Below are 20630 nucleotides of genomic sequence, written 5' to 3'. Positions count from 1 at the left end.
AATTTATATACGATTTTAAATACTATTGATGGACCATATATGAAATAATCATGCAAACTTAATACTTAAGTAAAACAAAAAGTTACATAATCGTTGTTATAGAGTTTTCAATTTTTATTGAATTGATGTGTGGTATATTAGTGATAGGCTGAATATAAACAAGCGTGCCAATGTACTAAAAAAACCGGTATAATGTACTGTCAATGAATCAAATAGTAAATAAACGTGAACAAGATTTATTGGGTAGAAAACTAAAGTTATATAATCACTTGTACACTATTTTAATTTTTCTATTGTATGGTATAATAGACCAAATATTAAACAAGTGTACAAAAATAATATTGATAGATAAATCAAAGTTACATAACCATTAATATATATTTTTCATTCTATTGATACAAAATAATAATGATAGACTTATATTGCTGGTAGGATATCAATTAGTGATAGACGCTGCAATGTTGAAATATGTTGAATTTTTTCGATATCCATACACTTTGTAGAAACTATGCTGGAAACTTGTCATACGCAAAAAAAACATAACAATAAATCTACCTAACTAATAAACTTTAATAATTTGTTAACAAATATATTTCAAAAGAAAAATTTGTTAAAATATAGAACAGAATTTTTATTTATCATAAAACACAATAAGTTGTTTATTATGACAGTATTTATTAAACAAATTTACTAATATTTTAGTACCATTAATTTATCATATCAAATTTAATAATTATTAAACGACATGTTTTTTTTTTTTGAATTCAAAACAAAGGTAGGAGATTGTAAATTTCACTTGTTCTAAAAGTAACAAGTACCTGTGATAAATAATACATTTAAATAAAAAAGGTAAAAAAAGTGTGTTAAGCTAAACTATTAATTATTGTAGTAATAATTAGCTGGAATATAGTTTAAGTAGATAAAATATTTATAGTAAAAAAAAAAGTAGAAAAAATATTTATGGTCATCCGGACAAATAATTATTGAACTAAAAAAATTAAAATCATAATCATGGAGTGGGAAATAAATAGTAAAAAAGAAAACAAAAAATAATTTTAATAAAATGTCTGAAACGGTCATCAAAGGAAAAAAATATAAAAAGGAAAAAGAAAAGAAATGGGAATCACCGCCATTGACACAGTCCAAGCAATCCCGCGCTCTCATGTACTTCTCATCTGTTTCTCCCGCTTCCACCCTTGCAATTTCTTTTGATTTTCAGTCTCATGAGTAACAATGGCTCTCCAGAAGATCGAAGTAACCAAATTTTATATGATTATTGTATGGTTTCTGGCGTACGCAAGAACGTACTCCTTTGCGGAATCGTCGACGTGCTTGATGGTGTACAAGGAAGGTGGCGCTACGGCAGTATTTCAATCCCCGAAATGTCCTCTCTGGAAGCTCTCCGACTACACTTTTCAATCACCCAGCGCCTCTCATTGTCAAATTGCAATGCATCAGGGTCGAAGAAAGTATCAGGAGGATCGCACTCTCTGTGCTCTCGATGTTCGAATTCCCTTCCCAGGTACGCCGTATCTTCCCTGTCCGATCGTGAATATTCATTCAGATTTATAAATATGCATGTTCCTCATGGAACTAGGAGCTCTGTTGCATGCAATATATTTAAGATTCGAGAAACCTTGAAATTAGGAGCTTTGTGTAAGTCCTTCACTTAGCCTATTTGTTAAAGGGTGTGTGTGTGTGTGTGTGTGTGTTTTTTTTTTTTTTTTTTTTCAAAATTTTATTTGGGGAAGCCAGTGAACTTAGGCATTAAGTCTTGTGAGGTTATTTCCATAGAAACGTCACTCGCTCTTTGCATATGTCTTAATTTTAATTTTTTTTTTCCAGATTACGTGTTAAATATTTTCCAAATGATAATTAAATTGGTGGTTAAATGTAAACTTCTGCTCCTTTATTAGAATGACTAGCAGAAATCAGGTCTTTAGTGTAAAGCATCTTATGTAATGGAAAGTTTCTCTCCTGTTTCAACTTTCCAGTCAGAAAAACGCAATTGGTTTTTTCTTCTATTTTGGAATCTGATATCTTTAATATTTGTAGGTAAATCAGGTCTCACGGAGATCCCTGTCGGAGTAATAGCGGTTTTCGATGGTCACAATGGTGCTGAAGCTAGTGAGATGGCTTCAAAGATTTTGTTAGAGTATTTTGTCGTGCATACTTATTTTCTTCTTGATGCCACTTATTCTGGAATTTTCAAGAGATCCGTTAAGACGTTTTCGAATGAGAGGGATCATGGTACCATCTTTAATCAGCTTAGTTGGAATGAGGAAATTAGCAAGCGTGGTCTGGAACTTGGAAGGTGCTTCCGCTCATAGCTTTATATGGTTTTTATCTATCATATTTTGGTAACTATGGTGTTAAAAGGATTATTGTTCTTGTTTTTGGTGTTGTTATTATTATTATTTCCGTGTTTTGTTTGGATAAGAGACAAAAGTTTACATTTGTGAAAAGTTAATTACCTAAAGGTTTAGCCAAAAAGAACCAATTAGCACCCTTAAGTTTTCTCTAGTCCACAAATCTTCGTTTTAATTTCCTTTTGAGAAGATCCCAGCGTTGCATTCAAGTCACAATTCCCAAACCAAAGCTTTCACCCCGTTCAATTCCATAGAATTCTGCTCTCTTTTGCAAGTCTTTGGCTGTAGTAGAGGGCCGTCTCCTTTTACTTTGTTATTATTATCTGAACATAAATTAAACAACCGGAAGAAAGCAGTTCAACAATATAGATTGTACGGGCAAAGGAAGAATAAGTGACCTTGGTATTCTTCACTTTGGTAGGGAAGTGCACACCAATTTGGTACCATAATCATATTGGGCCGTTTTCACTGTATGATTTCTCGTGTGAATGCCTCCAAGAAGAAGAGTCCATACAAGAACTTGGTTTTATTTGGTAGCCTTTTTTCCAGGCTGCTTTCATCACTTTGAGAGGTAATTCCTCACTGGTTTCCAGCAAAGAACTATAAAAAAATTGATGGAGAAATTACTATAGTATTTATGGGGCCACACCTTTTACTTAGGACATCTGCCTCATGCTATTTAGAGTTACCGTACGACTTCATCATACTCCCTGCCACTAGCCCACACCTCAGAGGCAAATTACAACTCTGACCGTTGCCATCCCAGCAGTTTGGATCAGGCAATTCTTCGATAAAGTCACTTGGTAAAGACCTGGAATAGCTCTAAAACAGGAGCTTTTGCCCACCACCCATTCTCCTAGATGCAAATTGAGGTACTCGTGTTAGTGAAGTGAGCTAACATGTGATATTCTTCCATGGGCTCCTTTTGAAAACATTCCTCTTTATACTTGGAAACCCACAAAGATTGGTGATGATCCCATGGATACTCTTGATCACCAAATGCCAAAGAGTATTGTGTTCAACTTGGAATCTCCATAACTATTTTGTTACCAGAGGCTAGTTCCTTATTCTGAAATTTCTAATTTTCTTTTGGAGCTCTCGCAACCTTGCAATGTATTTTGAAGATTGTCAAAAATAGGGAGGATTGTAGCTAAACACATATTGCGCTAATGCTGGTCTACCCCTTTTGGACACAATTTATATATTTATTTTCCACTTCATTTTTTGGGCATTCGTTCTTCCCTAATATGCACAAGAAGTTTTTCTTCAAGTCTTGGAATAACTGCTAGTGATGGTCATTTTTGCAAATGTATGGATTGGTCTAAGTATTCAGTGATGTATAGAGTATCATCCCTACAGGGTTGGTTACTTTACTAATATTTACCAAATGAGCTAGGCCTAGATCTAACTCTTCAAACCAACCATTTTTAGCTTTTAGGATAATTATTTATTCGCATAAAAATGAATAAAAACACAAATTAAGGTCACAGTTACTTTTGCTGGCTTGGATTTGAGATTGTTTAGGTTTTTTAGTGGCTAGTCCGAGAAATAGTAGTTGAGGGGTCTTTTCTTTTACCTTGCTATGACTGACCAACCTTGAATCAAACAAGTGAAAGAAAGCAGTGAACTATAAAGATTAAACGGGCAAAGGAAGATATGTGGTCTTGGTATACTTCACTTTGGAGGCAAGTGCGCACCAATTTGGTATGAATAAAGTAGCTCATACTTGAAGGAGAACTTCCAAATTCATATGTTTTCAAGCTTTTGTTAAGCCTTTTGTTAGTCAGCTTTTGCTAGTGATGCTTTGGGGTGGTCTTAAATTCTATTTGATGGACTTTTGATTCATGTATATAGCTGTTTTGAGGTTATTCTTCCCATGTAAGTTGTTGGTACATGTGTAATTTTTCATTTCATCAATGAAAAGTCGTTTCCTTTTAGGAAAAAAATGTCTCAGAAAGAAATGATAGAGATTTTTGCAAGTGTATGGATCCCTCCAAGTAATAAGTAGTATTGTCTCCATATGAATTGCTATTTTACTAATAATTATGAAATGAGATAGACCAAGATCTATTTGATTAATCTTTTGTGCAGTGGTGTTGACTTCTATTTGGTTGTGGCTAAGCCATTTTTAGCTTTGAGGCTTACGTATATATGTGTGTGTATGTACGTACGTGTGTTTTGTGGATGGTGAAGATTTTCAACAAAAGAGTAGTGGAAATTAACTTAAAGTTGTGTTATAAATCTCAGTATGAGAATCTTCTATCCGTTTGTGTTCAAAGTTCTATCCTTTTCCAGGCTTAAATACTTACTTCCAGCAGATCTTGATAATGATTTCCATTTGGAAATTTTGAAAGAAGCACTGTTGAGAGCTATACAAGATATTGATAAAACATTTTCCAAGGTAGGTTGTATTTGATGTCTCTTTTATTCGTGTAAGAGTTGTTGCTTTGGATGCTGATGTGTTCTATTGAACCATGAAGGAAGCACATAAATATAATCTCGTTTCGGGTTCTACTGCTACTGTTATATTATTAGCAGATGCGCAAATTTTGGTTGCAAATATTGGTGATTCAAAGGCTTTCTTGTGCTCTGAAAAATTTCAGTCACCCACAGAGGCTAAAGGTCAGCAGGAATTATCTTCAAATAAGATTGCATTTAATTTTTCCTTCCTTGTGTGGGCTGATCTTATCAGATTGAACCATTAAACTAAATCAAACCACCCTTTACATGATCGGGTTTCTATCCTTTATTATTATTCTTCTTACTTTTCTTAAATCAACTAAATCTGTTTTACATTTTGTAAAAGCTAATGATTTGGTTTTGTTTAGTTCATGGTTATGCCTGTTCCTTCTTTTTAACATAAACTATTTTGGTTCCCTTCCCGAATTATGTATGTCTTTTTGGTTTTCAGAACCACATATACGAACCTTGAGTGTGTGGTTTCTTTGACTCTTTTTGTCACTGTGATAGCTGAGTGTTTTCAGCCTGCAATTATTATGTAATATCTTTTATTGTAATATTTTTTATGGCCATCATATTTTAAATTTGATCTCTTCTTTATCTTAACAATTTTCTTTCTCATGTCAACAAAATCATGGTAAAAGTTTTATTTATTTATATTTTTAATTGTATTTGTTGAACTGCAGCCACATTCTTAAGGTTATACAAGCAAAAAAGATATAGTGGTGCCCCACGTGCAAGGGGCCATGGCAATTCTAGACCGGATTCCTATGATGGGCTGGCACATTTTTATGTCAAAGAATTGACAAGAGATCATCATCCAGATAGAGAGGACGAAAGATCTAGGGTGGAGATTGCTGGGGGTCACGTTGTTGATTGGGGTGGTGTACCTCGAGTAAATGGTCAGTTGGCTATAACCAGAGCAATTGGTGACGTGCCTTTTAAAAGGTGCAGTCCACAAACTTAACAATTATCTTGTTTTGAGAAAATGATTCACTTTAGTTCAACATAGATCTTGTACTTTATGCAAGCTGATTTAAGAATCTTGGCAATGAATTATTAATAGGCATTGGGAATTTATAATAATCAACACTGTTACCAAGTAATTTATTAATTTATTTGTTTCAATTATCAGCTATGGGGTTATATCTGCACCAGAAGTGACTGACTGGCAACCTTTGACTACTAACGATAGCTATTTGGTGGCTTCATCTGATGGCATTTTTGAGAAACTGAGCTCACAAGACGTATGTGACTTGATGTGGGAAATACACAATGATGGTATGTCAAGTTCTGAACATTATCCTTCATGCTCATACTCATTGGCGGATTGCATTGTTAGCACTGCCTTTGAAAGGGGCAGTATGGATAACATGGCTGCTATTGTGGTTCCTTTAAGACCTGCTAGTTCTTCTCAGAGATATTTGGAGGCAAGCTTTGTTGCAAAGAGAGACTTGAGTTTTCCCATATCTGGATTAGAAAAGCTTACTAGAGAGCACTCAGGTAATCTTTTGGGCTGTTAAATTATAATGTGTATATGGATAAGATTTAAAGAGAGAAGGCTTGGGAGTCCAATTTTCATCACTTTGAGACTATTAAAGAGAGAAGTTTTTGTTGCTTTGGCTCATTGACTTTCTGAGTTCTTCTTCACAGAGATACTATACCTATCCTTGGTGCTTTTGTTCTTCAATATTTTATTTATTTGGAGATCTATAATTTATTTGTTTAGTTGTTTGTTCTTCTTTGAACTACCAAGGGAGTTTGTATCCTTAAATATTTTTCTTTTGTAGTTAAAAAAGAAAAAAATAATATGGGTATTATTTAGTTTAGAACTCCTCTTCATCTGAGTGCTGAATTTGGACTTTGGCAAGACAATTATGTTTTATCTTGAGAAATCGAAAACTTTTTAGACATCAAATACCCAACTAGGATGAGAAAAATTAATACCTCAATGTAGGATTCTGATCATTTGGATATTTTTCAAGATGACCCTGTTTTGTTGGGGTTCTGAACAAATGAAATGCTTGCAAGGACTGAAACACACGCAGTATAAAATATTCTTTTAGACTTTTGAAAACGTCTGAGCATTTTCTTAGGATTTAAGTATTAACCTACAGAATATAAAGTACTCTTGTTGAAAAGTTCTACTTGTTGCATGTCAGAAAGAAGTAACGACAGAATTTCATTTTAATTTTAGAATCAAAATATCTTTTTAAAATAAAATTTATCAAGTTGGATATTTTTTTCAAGGTTTTTACTTTAGGTGTTTACCTGGAAGTTAACAATTTAGTTATCTAGGTGATTGCTTATATGCTCAAATTCATTTTTATTTTATTGTGCTGATCAGCCAATGGCGTGTCTTCAAATGCTGTCCAATTGGAGCATTCTCATCCAGTTATGTCCAAGTTCAAGAGATTATTAGTAAGGCTATAGAAAAAAGATTATTTATTTTGTCTTCCTTTCTTAAGGTTATTTAATTTCAATCACCCTCTTTAAAATTAATGCAACAAATTTTCTGTTGTTTCATGGAAATTCTTGAGTTCCTTGTTCATTGTAGACCATTGATGTTCATTATATTTTTGCATCTTTTCTCCTTTACATGGCTATTGCTGTTTGAAAGATGGAAGAAGGAAGAATTTTGATGGGAAACACACACATACATATATATTGCATTTGAAATAATTCATTCTTTTAAATGCTTGGAGTAGTATTTTGGAGCAATTTCTTGCTTTTTCCACATTTACCATGGACGTCAAGTTCACGGTTGACAATTTAGTCCTTATGACCATATCATTTCTTCTTGCCAGTATATTTGCAAAAAGTTCTTTTTGGTTGAATAGTCGAGTTGCCTTTACGTGCAAGCAATTCTTTATTCTTGACCTGTTTATTTATCAAATTGACAAAATTAATTTTTCAGGAGGCACTGGACTTTCCTGTTGTCTCTCTCCTTTATTTTTCTGCAGTATCTATATCTCTGCACTGAAAAGACTTCTGCCTTTTATTTTGTCAAGGTTGTTGTATGCGTTGTTAGTTGGTCCCAGTGTTACTAAAATCTGGTTTATGGTTGGTCACATGGTCTAGGTTGAAGGAAGACACAGTAATGTGGGATGTTTTTATCTGTCTGAGAATCTGGATGAATACAAGGATTACGGGTTGAAAACTCAAAATGAAGAAGAATATTTGTGTGATCTACCCCACACTCTACCAGAATCCATCAACCAGCCCTATGGTAAGTAAAGAGTTTAGTTTTCTTGGTGGTGTTTACGACTGACCAGAGGATTCCATGAGTTAGCACGTTCTATCCAATTTAGCATTATTTAGTTGAACCGTGTATACATTTATGAACTCTTTTTCTTTCTTCGAATCTAGTGCTAATATATCCTACATTTTCTCATCTAATATTATTGGTCAGCTACATATTTTAGCTAAGATGTATGAGCACCCTATAGGAGAGAATAGTTTGTGATCATGATGATTATGAAAATGGCACAAGATGGCTGTCTGTCTTCGTTTCTCTTCCCTTTATCTTCCTCCCTGCCTAACTGATGCAGTCTTGCACACAAAGTTTGATAATATTTCAATGAATATTTCAACGAATGCTTTATTAATGAAGCTGAAACCTATTTATAGAACACTTGACAACAGTAACTAGTGCAGTAAACTGAAAAGCTAACTAAACATAAGCTAAAACTAAGGGTAATTACATGGTAAAAGCTATTTAACAGCTACTGACTACATCACTAACTTTGTTCATCTCATGATGGCTGGTCGGTCTAATGATTAATGAAAATTCCGCATGATATTTTGGTTGGAAAGGAATTGGCAAAATTCCTAGGAACTTATGGGTGCTTGTGATACTTTCTTCTCGCTTGTGGGTTTTTTTTTTTTCCATCCAGTCATTCTAAGTTTTCATTCTATACTGCATTATTCTTCATTTTCCTTCTTGCTTGTTTTTTTCCTTATGTCCACGCACTCTTAAGTTTTCTCCATTCTGTACTGTAGTTCTCTCCACTCTTCTTTTTCTTCTTCTATCCAGGAACTCTTAAGTTATCTCCAATCTATACTGTAGGTGGATCTTTAAATGTGTACAATGATCAAAACTTGTGCTTTCATCTTGGAACGACTGAAGCTAAAGATCAGTGCTTTAATCCTGAAGGCTTTGCTAGTTTTCTTGGTTTTCTTGAATCAATTCCTTTTCATGATCCTGGTCCAGATTATCAACTATTTGAGCATCCACCGCCTGTCTTGAGGTGCATAAATTTTCTCTACTGTTGTAATCAATTTGGATTGTGTCCCTTTTTCAATTGCCTTTTCTGATTAACTGGGAGTAGATGCCTTTATCTCCTTGTCTTTTAATTTTAATTATATATATATAGATAGATAGATTTGTATATAGACACGTATGTACATATATGTAATGTATATAGACATGTATATACATATGTCGATATATACATGTATCTACATATGTATATATAGATATAGATGTATATATACATATGTATATACATGTATATACATACATATATAGGTATGTATATGTACATGTATATGTGTATATGTATATGTAATGCCTGACAATATAATTTTTGATAGATAGTCGTAGGAGAGGGAAGGGGATACGTGAGTGATTTTTCAGATTTGTTATTGTTATTAAGGTGCAGGGACCTTTGGTGGGACGCAGAACATATGAGTTAGTTTTGGGTATGTTTGATTTAGGGGCAAAAGATAGGATCTGGGGGTATCTTTGTTTGAATTATTTTTGTACTTGCTTTCAGAGTTAGGTAAGGAGAGGCCGGGAGTGCTCGAAACACCCTTGACAATTTGACAATTAGCTTGGTGCATAAATAAACTGGATCCTATCAATTTTACTCTGTAATTTTTCACTTATAAACACAAGTTTCATTTGAGTATCTGGATACTGTGTACTGCATTTATGCTTGTTAGGCTTACATTGGAAATTGTTGCTGGGATCACATTTTCCTGAGGGAACATATATATATATAGATATATATTATAACTGGAAACAACTGGAAAGCTCCGGAAAGCTCCTTTCCTTTTAAATGAATTGGAGTATATTTTTCCTGAGGGAACAACTGGAAAGCTCTCATCGTATAGTTTCTTTTGGGAGAGGGTGACCTCCGCTCTCTGCCCTTGGGTTGTTGGCTCCTTTTGTGTTTAATACACTTTCGTTTCTTATCAATATATATATATATATATACACACATATACATACATATATATTATAAAATCTTATTTCTTGTAAATATTTTGTATAGTACAATCAATATACTCCCCCTTCTGGTCTTTAGGTATGTCTTAAAGAAAAGGTTCGGTCGTGGTTCCTATGGCGAAGTATGGCTGGCTTTTCATGGGAACTGCCAGGAAGGCTTTAGTGGAGTTGGAGAGAATATTAATGTTTCATGCAACTCACCTTTTGGTGACACCAACGTTGGAAACTGTAGCTGCTCTTCAAATAGTTCTCAAGCTTACTTTCTGGAGGATAACTTGTTCATCATGAAACGTGTAATGGTAATTATTTCAAATGGTGTAGATTTCACTTATTCATTTATATCCCATGACAGTTTTTTCCATCCCACTTTTTCTCTAAGACGTGACTAATGGTGCGTTCTACTTCAATCAAATGCTATCTGCATCATTTTGACAATTTGAGACTGCCTGGGTTGGTCTTAGGTTAAATTCAGATAAAAGTAAGTTTTTAAAAGAATTCTGAAATCAAAAGTATCTTCTGTGATCAATGAAGAGTTGAAGACTATATCATTGAAGTTTAACGGTAATATTCAGTGTTATTCATAGTAGAAAAGTTGTCCATCAATAGAAGGATATTACAAAATTTCTCTCTTGGATGATGAGTTAATGTTCATTGACAGGTAGAAAGAGGTGCTGGAGTCTATTTGAGTGGCTTACGGGAGAAATATTTTGGTGAATTATTTTTTAATGCAACTATACGCCTTGGAGATGTGTTATCAACTGGAATATCGAACTTTGTCTTTGAAGAGCCACTGTGGGGGTCAAAAGACTTATTGGCAAAAGATGAATCACTGAGTTATGAAGTAGGGAAAATCAGGCATTCTAAAAATATTTTTCTGGATCAGTTTAGACCAAAGACAGTTATCTATGAAGAAGGTTTAAATCATATTGCGAGATATGTAGAATCCTTTGAATCTAGGTCTAATGAAATATGGCTTGTATTTCATTATGAAGGCATGTCCCTCTCAAAGCTTGTATATTCTATCCAAGATTCTGATGAAGAAACGGTTGAGCCAAAAAAACACGTTCAAATTTTACAACCTTCTAAGTGGTGGCACTGGTTGAAAACAACAGAAGCAGGACAAGAGGAAATGAAACATTTGATACGCCAGTTGGTATGTTTCTGACAATTAGTAGGTTGTTTTTACATATCTTTTTTCATCTAAAAAATTTTGTTCTTCTCTCAAATATTTTAGTAGCATTATTTTTTATTTTCTTTTATTTTAATCCTCCCAAAGAATTGGGGAGACCTCGAGCTCTTGAACAACGACCCTTCTAATTCTTTCACTCTGGATCTCCTGAAGAGGAATCTGTTCTTTTTCTAAAACACTTGCACAAAGAACTGAGGAGGGGTCTTTTTGGCTTAGTGCTAAGAGACATAATTGAACCCTCATGATCAGGTGATTTATCTTGTTCATGATTTATCTTGAGAGTGAACAAGTTGTCTAAAGAATTAACTAGTGAATCCTGGGCCTGGGGCGTTATAAAATGGTATCAGAGTGGAACCTCTCCCAGTACGATGTGGTTCGGGGGCGAACCAAGGTGGAAGTTGGTGGGCATGTGATGTTCGAGTAGAGAGGAGGTGTACATGAATGAACCGATATCACATTCGAATGAGAGAGATTTTGAGATCATGAAAGAATGGTCAAGAAGGGCTTAAAAGAATTGATAGTCACTACATATACTAACAAGGTACACCTTCCTTTTCGGTAACTCAATCGTAAGAACTCCAAAGTTAAGCATACTTGACTTGGAGCAATCTTCGACTGGATGACCTCCTAGTTGCTTTACTAGGAAGCATGTGAGTGAGGACAAAGCATATTGAAAGGACTCGTGTTGGTCTGTAGAGATAGTCTACTCTCTCTAAGTAGCTCAGAACTAGATGGTGGCGCAGTCGGGTCACAGGGGATGCAAGTGGAATGCCGGGGCGATTAGGGCCAAAATTTGGAATCTGAATCATGGGCCTGGGGCATTACAGAATAAAGAACAAGTGAGCTGTATTTTCATTATGAATTTTATAAAAAAAACATATATATCCTGAAGGAGGGCCTGCTTTAGCTTTCTAGCCTGATTCTTACCTTATTATTCATACTGAACCGCTAGGCTTATAGCATCCAAAAAAAAAATCTCCTTAGGATTTTTGTCCTTCCGGAGAACTTTAAAAAGAACTTGTGAACATATAGGATTTTTTAAGAACAGGGAGATCTGCAAGAGAATAACACTAAGTGCTCAAAGTTCAGCCATCCTCATTTTCATCGAGGGAAAAGTTCTCCAGCAAGGATTCATAGTTACCCTCTCTTTGATTTCTTCCTCTTCCAAATTAAAACAGTAGCAGCTGCTAGTGGAGGGATTCCAGCACTGTTTTACAGAAGGTTTTTAGTCCTGCTAGAGGGTAAAGCTTTGGAAAAATATATGAGAGAGAAGGGATGCTGCCTGATCTGCACTCTAGAGCTGGAGTAATTAGTGAGGTTTGCTAAAGTCTGGAAACATGAACGTGGGCTACGGCTGCTAGAATTTCATAGTGCTCAGTTTCTACCAATATTGTCCGAAGTAATTTGAATCATTTATAGTACCCACATTTGTTATACCTAAACCACCAGGTTCTCAGGGAAGGGATGCTGCCTTCCTCTTAATGTGACGACTTCATTTTTTCTGCCTCTTCCTGTGAAATATTTGTCAAAGCACCGTTAACATCTTTAGTCACTGCTACAGGAACTATTAGAAATGATAGGTAATGTAAGTTGGTTGATTTGCAAGGACAACCGGAGCTAAAGTGAGCCTTCCACGTTCAGAAGTGAAGAAAATCCCAATAATTTATTTTTTTTGGATAAGAAAATCCCAATAATTTAGGAACACTTATTTGTGTAACATTGGTATATTTTTTTTCCTGGACTTGTTTGTCCGCTGTTAGCTCGTTTTAGTTTTCTCCCTGTATTTTTAGCAGAAGAAGGAATATATCTGAGATGTCTACTTGATTTTGCTCAGTTGATGGCACTCAAGTCTTGTCATGACCGCAATATCACTCACAGGGATATTAAACCTGGTAAGGGAAACTGGCTATTGTACCAACTGTTTAAAGCAACATTGTTACGTTGATTGTAAACTTAATTGTTGTCCTGTCCTTTGTTGCCTACTTAGTCGGTTAACCAACCGAAATAAAAGAAACTTTGTCTCCAGTAGGACAGCATGATTCCAGTGGAGAGCTATGTATTTAAAAATTATGATCCTTCCCAAAGAAAAATATCATAGCAGCATAAGTGATTAAAGAATAACTTGCTTGAATTACAAGTTATTCTTTCTAATCAAGGTGGCAGGCTAAAATGATATTAATTGTATAAATAGAAGGTTTTAGGAGATGACTTCAATAAAATTAAAAGTTGAATCTGTAAATTATTATTAGACGAAGGGAGTGAAGTATGATTAATTTTATGCTAGCTAAAACAGAAAGATATTGAACATTATTTTAATTGGTTTAATAATATTATTTATGCTGATGTAGCATTAAAGATTTGATTTTATATTTTTCTTATTGCTTACGGGGAAAAATGTTTATTGCCTTAGAAGAATATAAAACTTATTTTTAATGCCACATTTTTTTTAACAAAAAAAACAACTTTTCATTGATATATGAAAATATGAAAAGGAGAAAAAGTTCAAGGTTACAAACTCCCAAAGGAGTTAGAGAAAAAGAGAACAAACTAAAGAGGCTCAACAAGGAGCATTACAAGCAAAATAAGAAAAATAATAAAAGCCAAGGATCAAGCTAACTACAAATAAAACAAACCACCAAGATGCGAGGACACGAAAAGAGAAATTTTATGAGTCTTACTTCGGGCTTGCCAACTTAAACTTCTGGAAATATATCTTTAAGATCCTGCGAAATTTGGCTCGAATTTAAGCTAATTCTCTAGTCCGATCAGCTTGTATGTCCAACCTTCTTCTATAAAACTCTTCTATTATCATAGCCCGTTCTTTGCGAAGCAGCAAAAAAAGAGGCTGCCAAATGGTAGCCAAGCATCTTAAGATAAGAAATGCGTTTCTAGAAAAATCTGCAACCCAAATATATCAGCCAATCAGCCGAGAGAAGGACAAATATATATCAGCCAACCAATCTATTTTACTATTTTAATTTTGTTTAATTGTTTTAGATAGGAGTAGAGGCTACAATACTGCGTATGAATGGAGATCTTGGGCTAACTCATTACTTCTTATTTTGAAGAGAACATGGTGATATGCTTCGAAGATCAGGCTACTGGAAGATGCTTGAATGGAAGCCGATGGGGAGATGAGAACTTCTCTACTAAAATGTATCATTAATTTATTTTATTATTATTATTATTATATTTGGTATTAAGTTTTGTTTGTTTAAATATTCTTCTACTTCATGATTCTTCTGTGAGTGTGGGGTGAAAGTTGACATTATAGTGTCTGATGATGTATGGTAGTTTATGTTACTAGCTAAGTTGGAGTCCTCTGAGTTAGTGTTCTCTTGGCACTTTAATATGTGTTACCAGTTTCTTTTGGTGCATATATTGTTGTTAGTCTTAGTCTCCGGTACTCTCTTTACTAATTATTTTTCTTTAATAACGGGGAGTCGGAGCTTTACTCCACTATATTCATGGGCACCCACACCCACTTTAAGGCCTGGATCCGGGAGACATCAAGAGTTTTTGGTATTAAGCTCACCGAAAAGTTCGGACTTGAGACCTCTAAACCAACATGACCAAGAAACTCCAAGCCGTTGTCAATCGAGCTGCTCATTGGGGCCTCTCTCTACTAATTATTCAAGTAGATGTGTGCTTTTCTTGTTGTATGATTTTTTTCAGAGCTGTGATTTTTACTCAGATATCATGGCAGAGCTTACATTAGCGCTTTACCAAATTTTCAGGCGCATTATTGACTTTGGTAGTGCTATTGATGCATTCACAGTTAAACATCTATATGGATCTACTGGGCCTTCCAGGTATCTCATTCCTTTTTGAGATATTATTATTCAAAATTTCTTATGTTTAGGTTTTGTACTGCCTGTTCTTAACTAATATTTGTGGTTGTAGAGCTGAACAGACTTTGGATTACGCACCCCCTGAAGCCTTACTTAATTCAAGTTGGTATCAGGAGATGTCAAGCTCGACTTTGAAGTAAGTTGTGTTGTATCTGATTAGAATTAAAGCTTTGTTATTCTTAGTTCACGTATGAAGCAGCTAATCATAAACATTAGAGTTTCAAAGTTAAACTTCCATTTTGATTAAGCTGGCTTGGATTGGAAGGGTGACAAACATAGGGAAGTTATTTCTCTGTTGTCTTTCTTATAAAATTTTAAACACCCAGGATAGCGTGCAGAAAATAAACCCTCATCTGACCATCTCCCCATTTGTTGTCTTGGCTACAAGGAAGAAACGTTAGACCACATGTTCATTTATTAGTTGCGTCTAAGCATTGGTCCTTTGTTTTATAAAAGTTTGGCTCACTGTGGTGCGCTATAAAATATTATGGACTGGCCTCTAGAGATCCTCTCTAGGGTTTTTTTTTTCTTTTCTTTGACAATATAGGGTGTACTGTTATGATTACGATGATACCTTATTAAAGCCCTGTTGTGGTGTATGCAAAAAAGTGGCTGAACGTTTGGTGTTTTTGCTATAATCTACGATATCTGGTTAGATAGAAGTAGGATGGAAGAAAATATGGGGTTTCTAGGGGTTTGTGATTTCTGGAAGAAAATTAATATTCAGCACATTTTGATGCCTCCTCGTTAGGTCCAATTGACTAATTTTTTTGTGACTTTTCTTTGCTTTTGTTGGTAAACAATTGGTGTCCTTTCTTGTAACTATCTTTTTGCTCCTTTATTATGTTTGTGGCTAGTACTTCTGGATGACCTCTCATTTGTTGTTCATTACACTCGATGGAAAAAAAGGTTAATTATTCCCATTTCATGTTAATCATTGACAGGTATGATATGTGGAGTGTTGGTGTTGTGATGTTGGAATTGATCTTAGGATCGCCCAATGTTTTTCAGGTAAGTGATTTAACCCGCGTTCTTTTGGACCAGCATCTTCAAGGTTGGAATGAAGGCTTAAAGGAGCTAGCATACAAGTAAGTCATTCCATACGAAGTTTTGTGATTTTAATGTCAGTTGTTGATAGTCATTCTTTATTTTGGAAATTAGTTATGAATCTGGTTAATTCCACCAATGATGATGTTTTCCCAGTGTTCTTTTCTGAGGTGGCCTAAGTTTAAAATTCCAAAGGCTCTAGTAGGAAGAGAGTTCGCAGTTTCAAAATTTCTCTACATAAAAACAGTAGATATTTGGTTTTCCAAAACTGCATCTCCAGAATGAGACTGTTGTTTATATAATGGTAAGTTTTGACATGCATAATGAAAACGAATACTTGGTTTCTAAACGCTGGATTATTATTTTTTGGATAGGAAACAAATTTCATTGATATCATGAAATATACCAAAAAAACCTTATCCAATGAAGTTACAAAAAACTTCTCCAATTGAATATGAGAGAGTTCAGACTGTAACTATTGAAAGGATTTACATTTTTGCACCAAGATAAAGCCAAAAAAATAATAGTCTATCAATTGTTGGTGTGAATGGTCAGAATCCTTGTAAACGTTGGATTTTCAAAACTAGTTTATTATGTATGGAACAAAAATATTTTGTTGCATGTGTTTGATTATTGCGCATCTTTCTGCTTCTGTTGTTTTCCTTGCATATGATCAAAGAGCAAAGATTTCATTGATATAATGGATAATTTTGTAATTGTTTCTATTGAACACTGCAATATCTAGATACATACATGGAAACTTTTTTCATTAAGGTTAAGAAGATTTGCAGTATAGGAAAATCTGATAATTCTATTTTCAATGTATATAAGCTGGCTGTAAAGAATTTTGTTTATCAGGAACTATGTTATTTTGTTTCAGTTTGTGGTGAAAGTAGAGAAATGAGGTTCTTATACGCCCCCATTTATTCTGGGGGAAACTCAAGTTGATCCTCTGAGGTTAAAATAAAATTCTAAGATACAATATATAAGAAATTCTTTTGTAATTACAGCCACTCTATTATTATTCAAGATTACAAGATTACTGAGCTTTTCTAGAGTAGTTTTTGGTTTGAGAGGGGTTCCTCTCATGCCTGCCCATAGGCTGTTTGCTTCCCTCTTTTCTCTATAAAAGGTTTCTTATCCAAAAAAAAAATTATATATATATATATAGATTGAGATTGTGAATCTGAAGTAGCTCTATCTACTTAAGCACGTGAAAAATATCCAGTAAAGTCTTCCTTTCCTCGTGAGGGAATCAGTTGGTGAATATGTGGTAATGTTTTAGTGCAACCATTTATTACCTCGGCTTCAAACGATTTTTAAACTCCCAGTTGAGTATGAGGTAACTTCGTCAGTTAATTTTCTTATGATAATCGAAATCATAAAATCTGTAGGAAAAAATAAGAGCATGGAAAATAAATACGTTGCCACATTGTCAACGTTTTGAAATTTCTAAATTGTATCCCAAAAATGGTGGACAACGTTCTTTTTCTTAAAAATCAATTACATTTTCAATCTTGTCCTTCTGTATTGACACTGATTCTTTAAGATCTTCTCCTTCACCAACTCGTTTTCTTGAACTGTCTTCTTAAAAGAAGTTCCAACAAATAGAATAGCTAGGCCAGGCAACATAATATGACACTTTTTCAAATGAAAAACCAGCATTCATTTCAGTCAATGAAAGTGCAAAAGCACGGACCAGTCAAAGATGAAGCAAAGGAGTCCACAAAGATAAGAACTACAAAATGAGGTTCCAATTATTTAGACTAAACACAAAGGCTACTTTACAAAAAAATAAATAATTAATTTTAGGATACATCCGAATGAGGCATTGCAGTGCGCAACACTCCAAACCTCCTTCCAAAGTATGCTAAGATATTTTAGAGAATAGCAAAGAGAATCAGCTGCCAAAAATGCTGCCATCCGCTAATACAAAAAGGTTGGTAGACACTCCTTATTCTGACAATCTCTACTCAAGGAGGAAGAAATCGAATTTATGATAACAGCGCTAGAGAGGAGTTTTACTTGTGGGACTTGATTAATTTTTTGAGCTCATATTGTACATTATCTGCCTTCTCTTTTTGCAATTATAACTTTTTTATTTCTTGTAGAAACCAATTGAATTTATCATAAAATAACTCTAGATAAGATCGGGATTATAATTGCTATTTAAGTTGGATAACCTAAAATGATCTGTTGTGCTAAAGAAAAAGAAAAAAAAAGAAAGGAAAAAGTGTTCCACCTATTATTCTTGAGAAGTGGTTTGTTTACACTTTTTCTAATATTAAAACAAATACAGGAACACATTTTGAGGATGCAGCAAATTATTTACTTATGTAAGAAGTATTTAATTTTATTGTGCAGGCTTAGAACGTTCATGGAGTTGTGCATTTTAATTCCTGGAAGTTCCTCAAAAAGTAAAAAAAGTGATCATGTTAGTTATTTGCGATCTTTTCTTTCTAAATTTTCATTTGGTAATGGTATCATATATCAACGTGTTCCTCTTCTCTTTTCCATCATTTGCATAGTACCTAGACAAGGTGGTTGTGTTGTATCAGTGTTTAACTAGTATTGTCAATTGTGCGTGTTCGTATATGAGTAGTTAAATGGGATAGTAGTTGTAGTCTCTTGGATGGGATTGCTGATGGCTAGTGGTTGTATGTAAGGAAAAAGGACAATGAAGTGAGATAAGGTATTCTGCTCAGTGGTATCTGGAATAGAAATATAGCACTTCTCAACTAGTGGTTTTGGAGGTTGGGGATAACGTTTCTCTTTGTGGCAGAAAAGGTTCCCTTGGTAGTTGTGCTTATTATTCTGGGAGGTTTTGATAGTTGCATTTTTTTTCCCTCTTCCTATTTGTGATTTGAAATCTAGTTGACACAAATCTATTATAATCTAGCAAGGAGGTTCACCAGCATCCTGGAAATGCTCTGAAGAAGTTTTTGGCCACCAAATAAGGAGTAGAGATCCTCTTAAACTTGGGTCAGTAATATAATAAAGGTTTAATGCGATAGATACTATCATCATCTAGATTTCTTAAATTTTTTTACTCATCATAATACGTTTTCACTGTGGCATCAGGTTTCCAAATGTTTGGGCTTTACGGTTAGTCCGCAATCTACTACAATGGAATCCAGTAAGTTTTTAGTTCGGAAGTATGAATATTTTGCATCTTTTTAGTATCAATAATGGAAGCACCAATCTTGCATGCGGTGGTAAAAACTGGATTGAGAGAAAAATTCTCCTGGAAGTTGTCTATAAATCAGATTTTTAGCTTGTCTGTTAATTACCAGGGAAAAATGTACCTACAGGTTTATATGTTTAAAATCTTTGCCGTGAAAAAAGTTAATATATTGGTATATGCTATCTACCTTGTGATTGCGCATGATTCATATTTTTTAGGAATTGTATTTGCTGACATAAATATATGACCTTGGCATTTTTATCCTTAGAATGATCCAAATGCATTTAAGAAGACATGCCTATGCAAATCAATAATCTTATTTCAAACCAAAAAAATTGGGGTTGTCATTGATGATAACCGTTGAGCTTTTTGCAATGTATTCGCCTAACAATTGCATCAGACAAATAAATAGCTCACTTGACAAGAATTGTGGGCCAGATAGTGGTCTCAGTGAATAGTTTCTTGTTTTTGCTTCATGAAGTCATACAGTACTGTAGTATCATTAACTGAAACGTTGTGTAATGCGTATGAACTGTAGGAGGATCGTTTGAGTGTCGATGATGCTTTGCGACATCCTTATTTCCACCCTTCTTCTAAAGGATGACCTTGCAGATTGACAAATGTTATACAGAGAGTAGTTATAATTTCACCAAAGGTACTACTTTCTCAAGAGTCTTATATTATAGTTAATATTTTCCTACAATATACACAATTCTCTTTCACAAGTTGCAGATTTTGTTGCCTACAATCGAAAATTGAACAGAATCAGAAGCTCGGTTGATGCATTTTTCCATCAATTGAGGATTTCGACATTCTTCTGCATAAGAATACTGATGCAAAATCTGGATGGAGCCTTTCATCTCTTATTCACAAGTCGCCCGTCTAGAGCTGATTATTGCCAGTGTTGTTATGATACTTTGTGAGTAATCCACTGTATCAATGATGCTAAATTTCTCGGTCAAGGCTCGAGATGTTCTGCTGCCACTGGTAGTAATATCATATTCATGTAAAGGTTGTAATTAAACAATATCTGTGTTATATCAAATGAGGTTACTGAGTTTGGGCTCTCTAGAAACTAATATGGAGAAAATTATAGGAAATTGCGAATTAAAAGCAGTATTACTTCTACTTATAAAGAGGAAATAGTAAAACTAAGAATAACAAGAAGAAATTCAAGTGACTGACCAACATTTTTATTACCAAAATGTATCAAGCTGTGGTAATACTTATCAACTTTCAAGTAATGCATTCGTCTAGTATCGATTCAAAGAACTACAGTGATATCAGTACCAAGATT

The 20630-nt window shown here is 34.4% G+C and overlaps 1 protein-coding gene across 10 annotated transcripts; it reads left to right on the top strand.

The window, feature by feature from the left end:
• The first annotated feature begins 1102 nt into the window (after positions 1–1102).
• Positions 1103–20390, top strand: LOC111015293 (kinase superfamily protein). Of its 10 annotated transcripts, none has more exons than XR_015791331.1 (21): positions 1105–1522; positions 2056–2314; positions 4665–4770; positions 4850–4991; positions 5516–5777; positions 5965–6332; positions 7177–7250; positions 7911–8058; positions 8899–9079; positions 10142–10361; positions 10721–11215; positions 13086–13143; positions 14320–14407; positions 14989–15063; positions 15155–15238; positions 16047–16190; positions 18514–18583; positions 19049–19131; positions 19231–19285; positions 19872–19988; positions 20097–20390. XR_015791331.1 is itself a non-coding variant. In XM_088124931.1 (20 exons), exons 1-20 carry the CDS (start codon positions 1234–1236, stop codon positions 19935–19937), a joined length of 3267 nt encoding a protein of 1088 aa, XP_087981057.1. In that variant the 5' UTR covers positions 1105–1233; the 3' UTR covers positions 19938–20390. The 10 variants fall into 10 exon arrangements, 2 of the variants coding, with proteins under 2 accessions (XP_087981058.1, XP_087981057.1); XR_015791329.1 differs by having other exon boundaries at positions 20066–20390; XR_015791330.1 differs by having other exon boundaries at positions 20060–20390.
• The last annotated feature ends 240 nt before the right edge of the window (positions 20391–20630 follow it).

Source organism: Momordica charantia (genome assembly GCF_013281855.1).
Source record: "Momordica charantia cultivar OHB3-1 chromosome 6 unlocalized genomic scaffold, Mcharantia_2.0 BLBB01000006.1, whole genome shotgun sequence".
Lineage (NCBI taxonomy): Eukaryota > Viridiplantae > Streptophyta > Magnoliopsida > Cucurbitales > Cucurbitaceae > Momordica > Momordica charantia.
Note: the sequence above shows the minus strand (reverse complement) of the source record. Positions and strands in the feature narration are given on the sequence as shown.

Bases quoted from the DNA above. Each gene is read 5' to 3' on its own strand.
- LOC111015293 (XM_088124931.1), top strand. From the start codon at position 1,234: ATGGCTCTCCAGAAGATCGAAGTAACCAAATTTTATATGATTATTGTA. The intron at 10,362-10,720 runs GTAATTATTTCA...GTTCATTGACAG, and splicing joins TCATCATGAAACGTGTAATG to GTAGAAAGAGGTGCTGGAGT. The intron at 14,408-14,988 runs GTATCATTAATT...CCAAATTTTCAG, and splicing joins GAGAACTTCTCTACTAAAAT to GCGCATTATTGACTTTGGTA.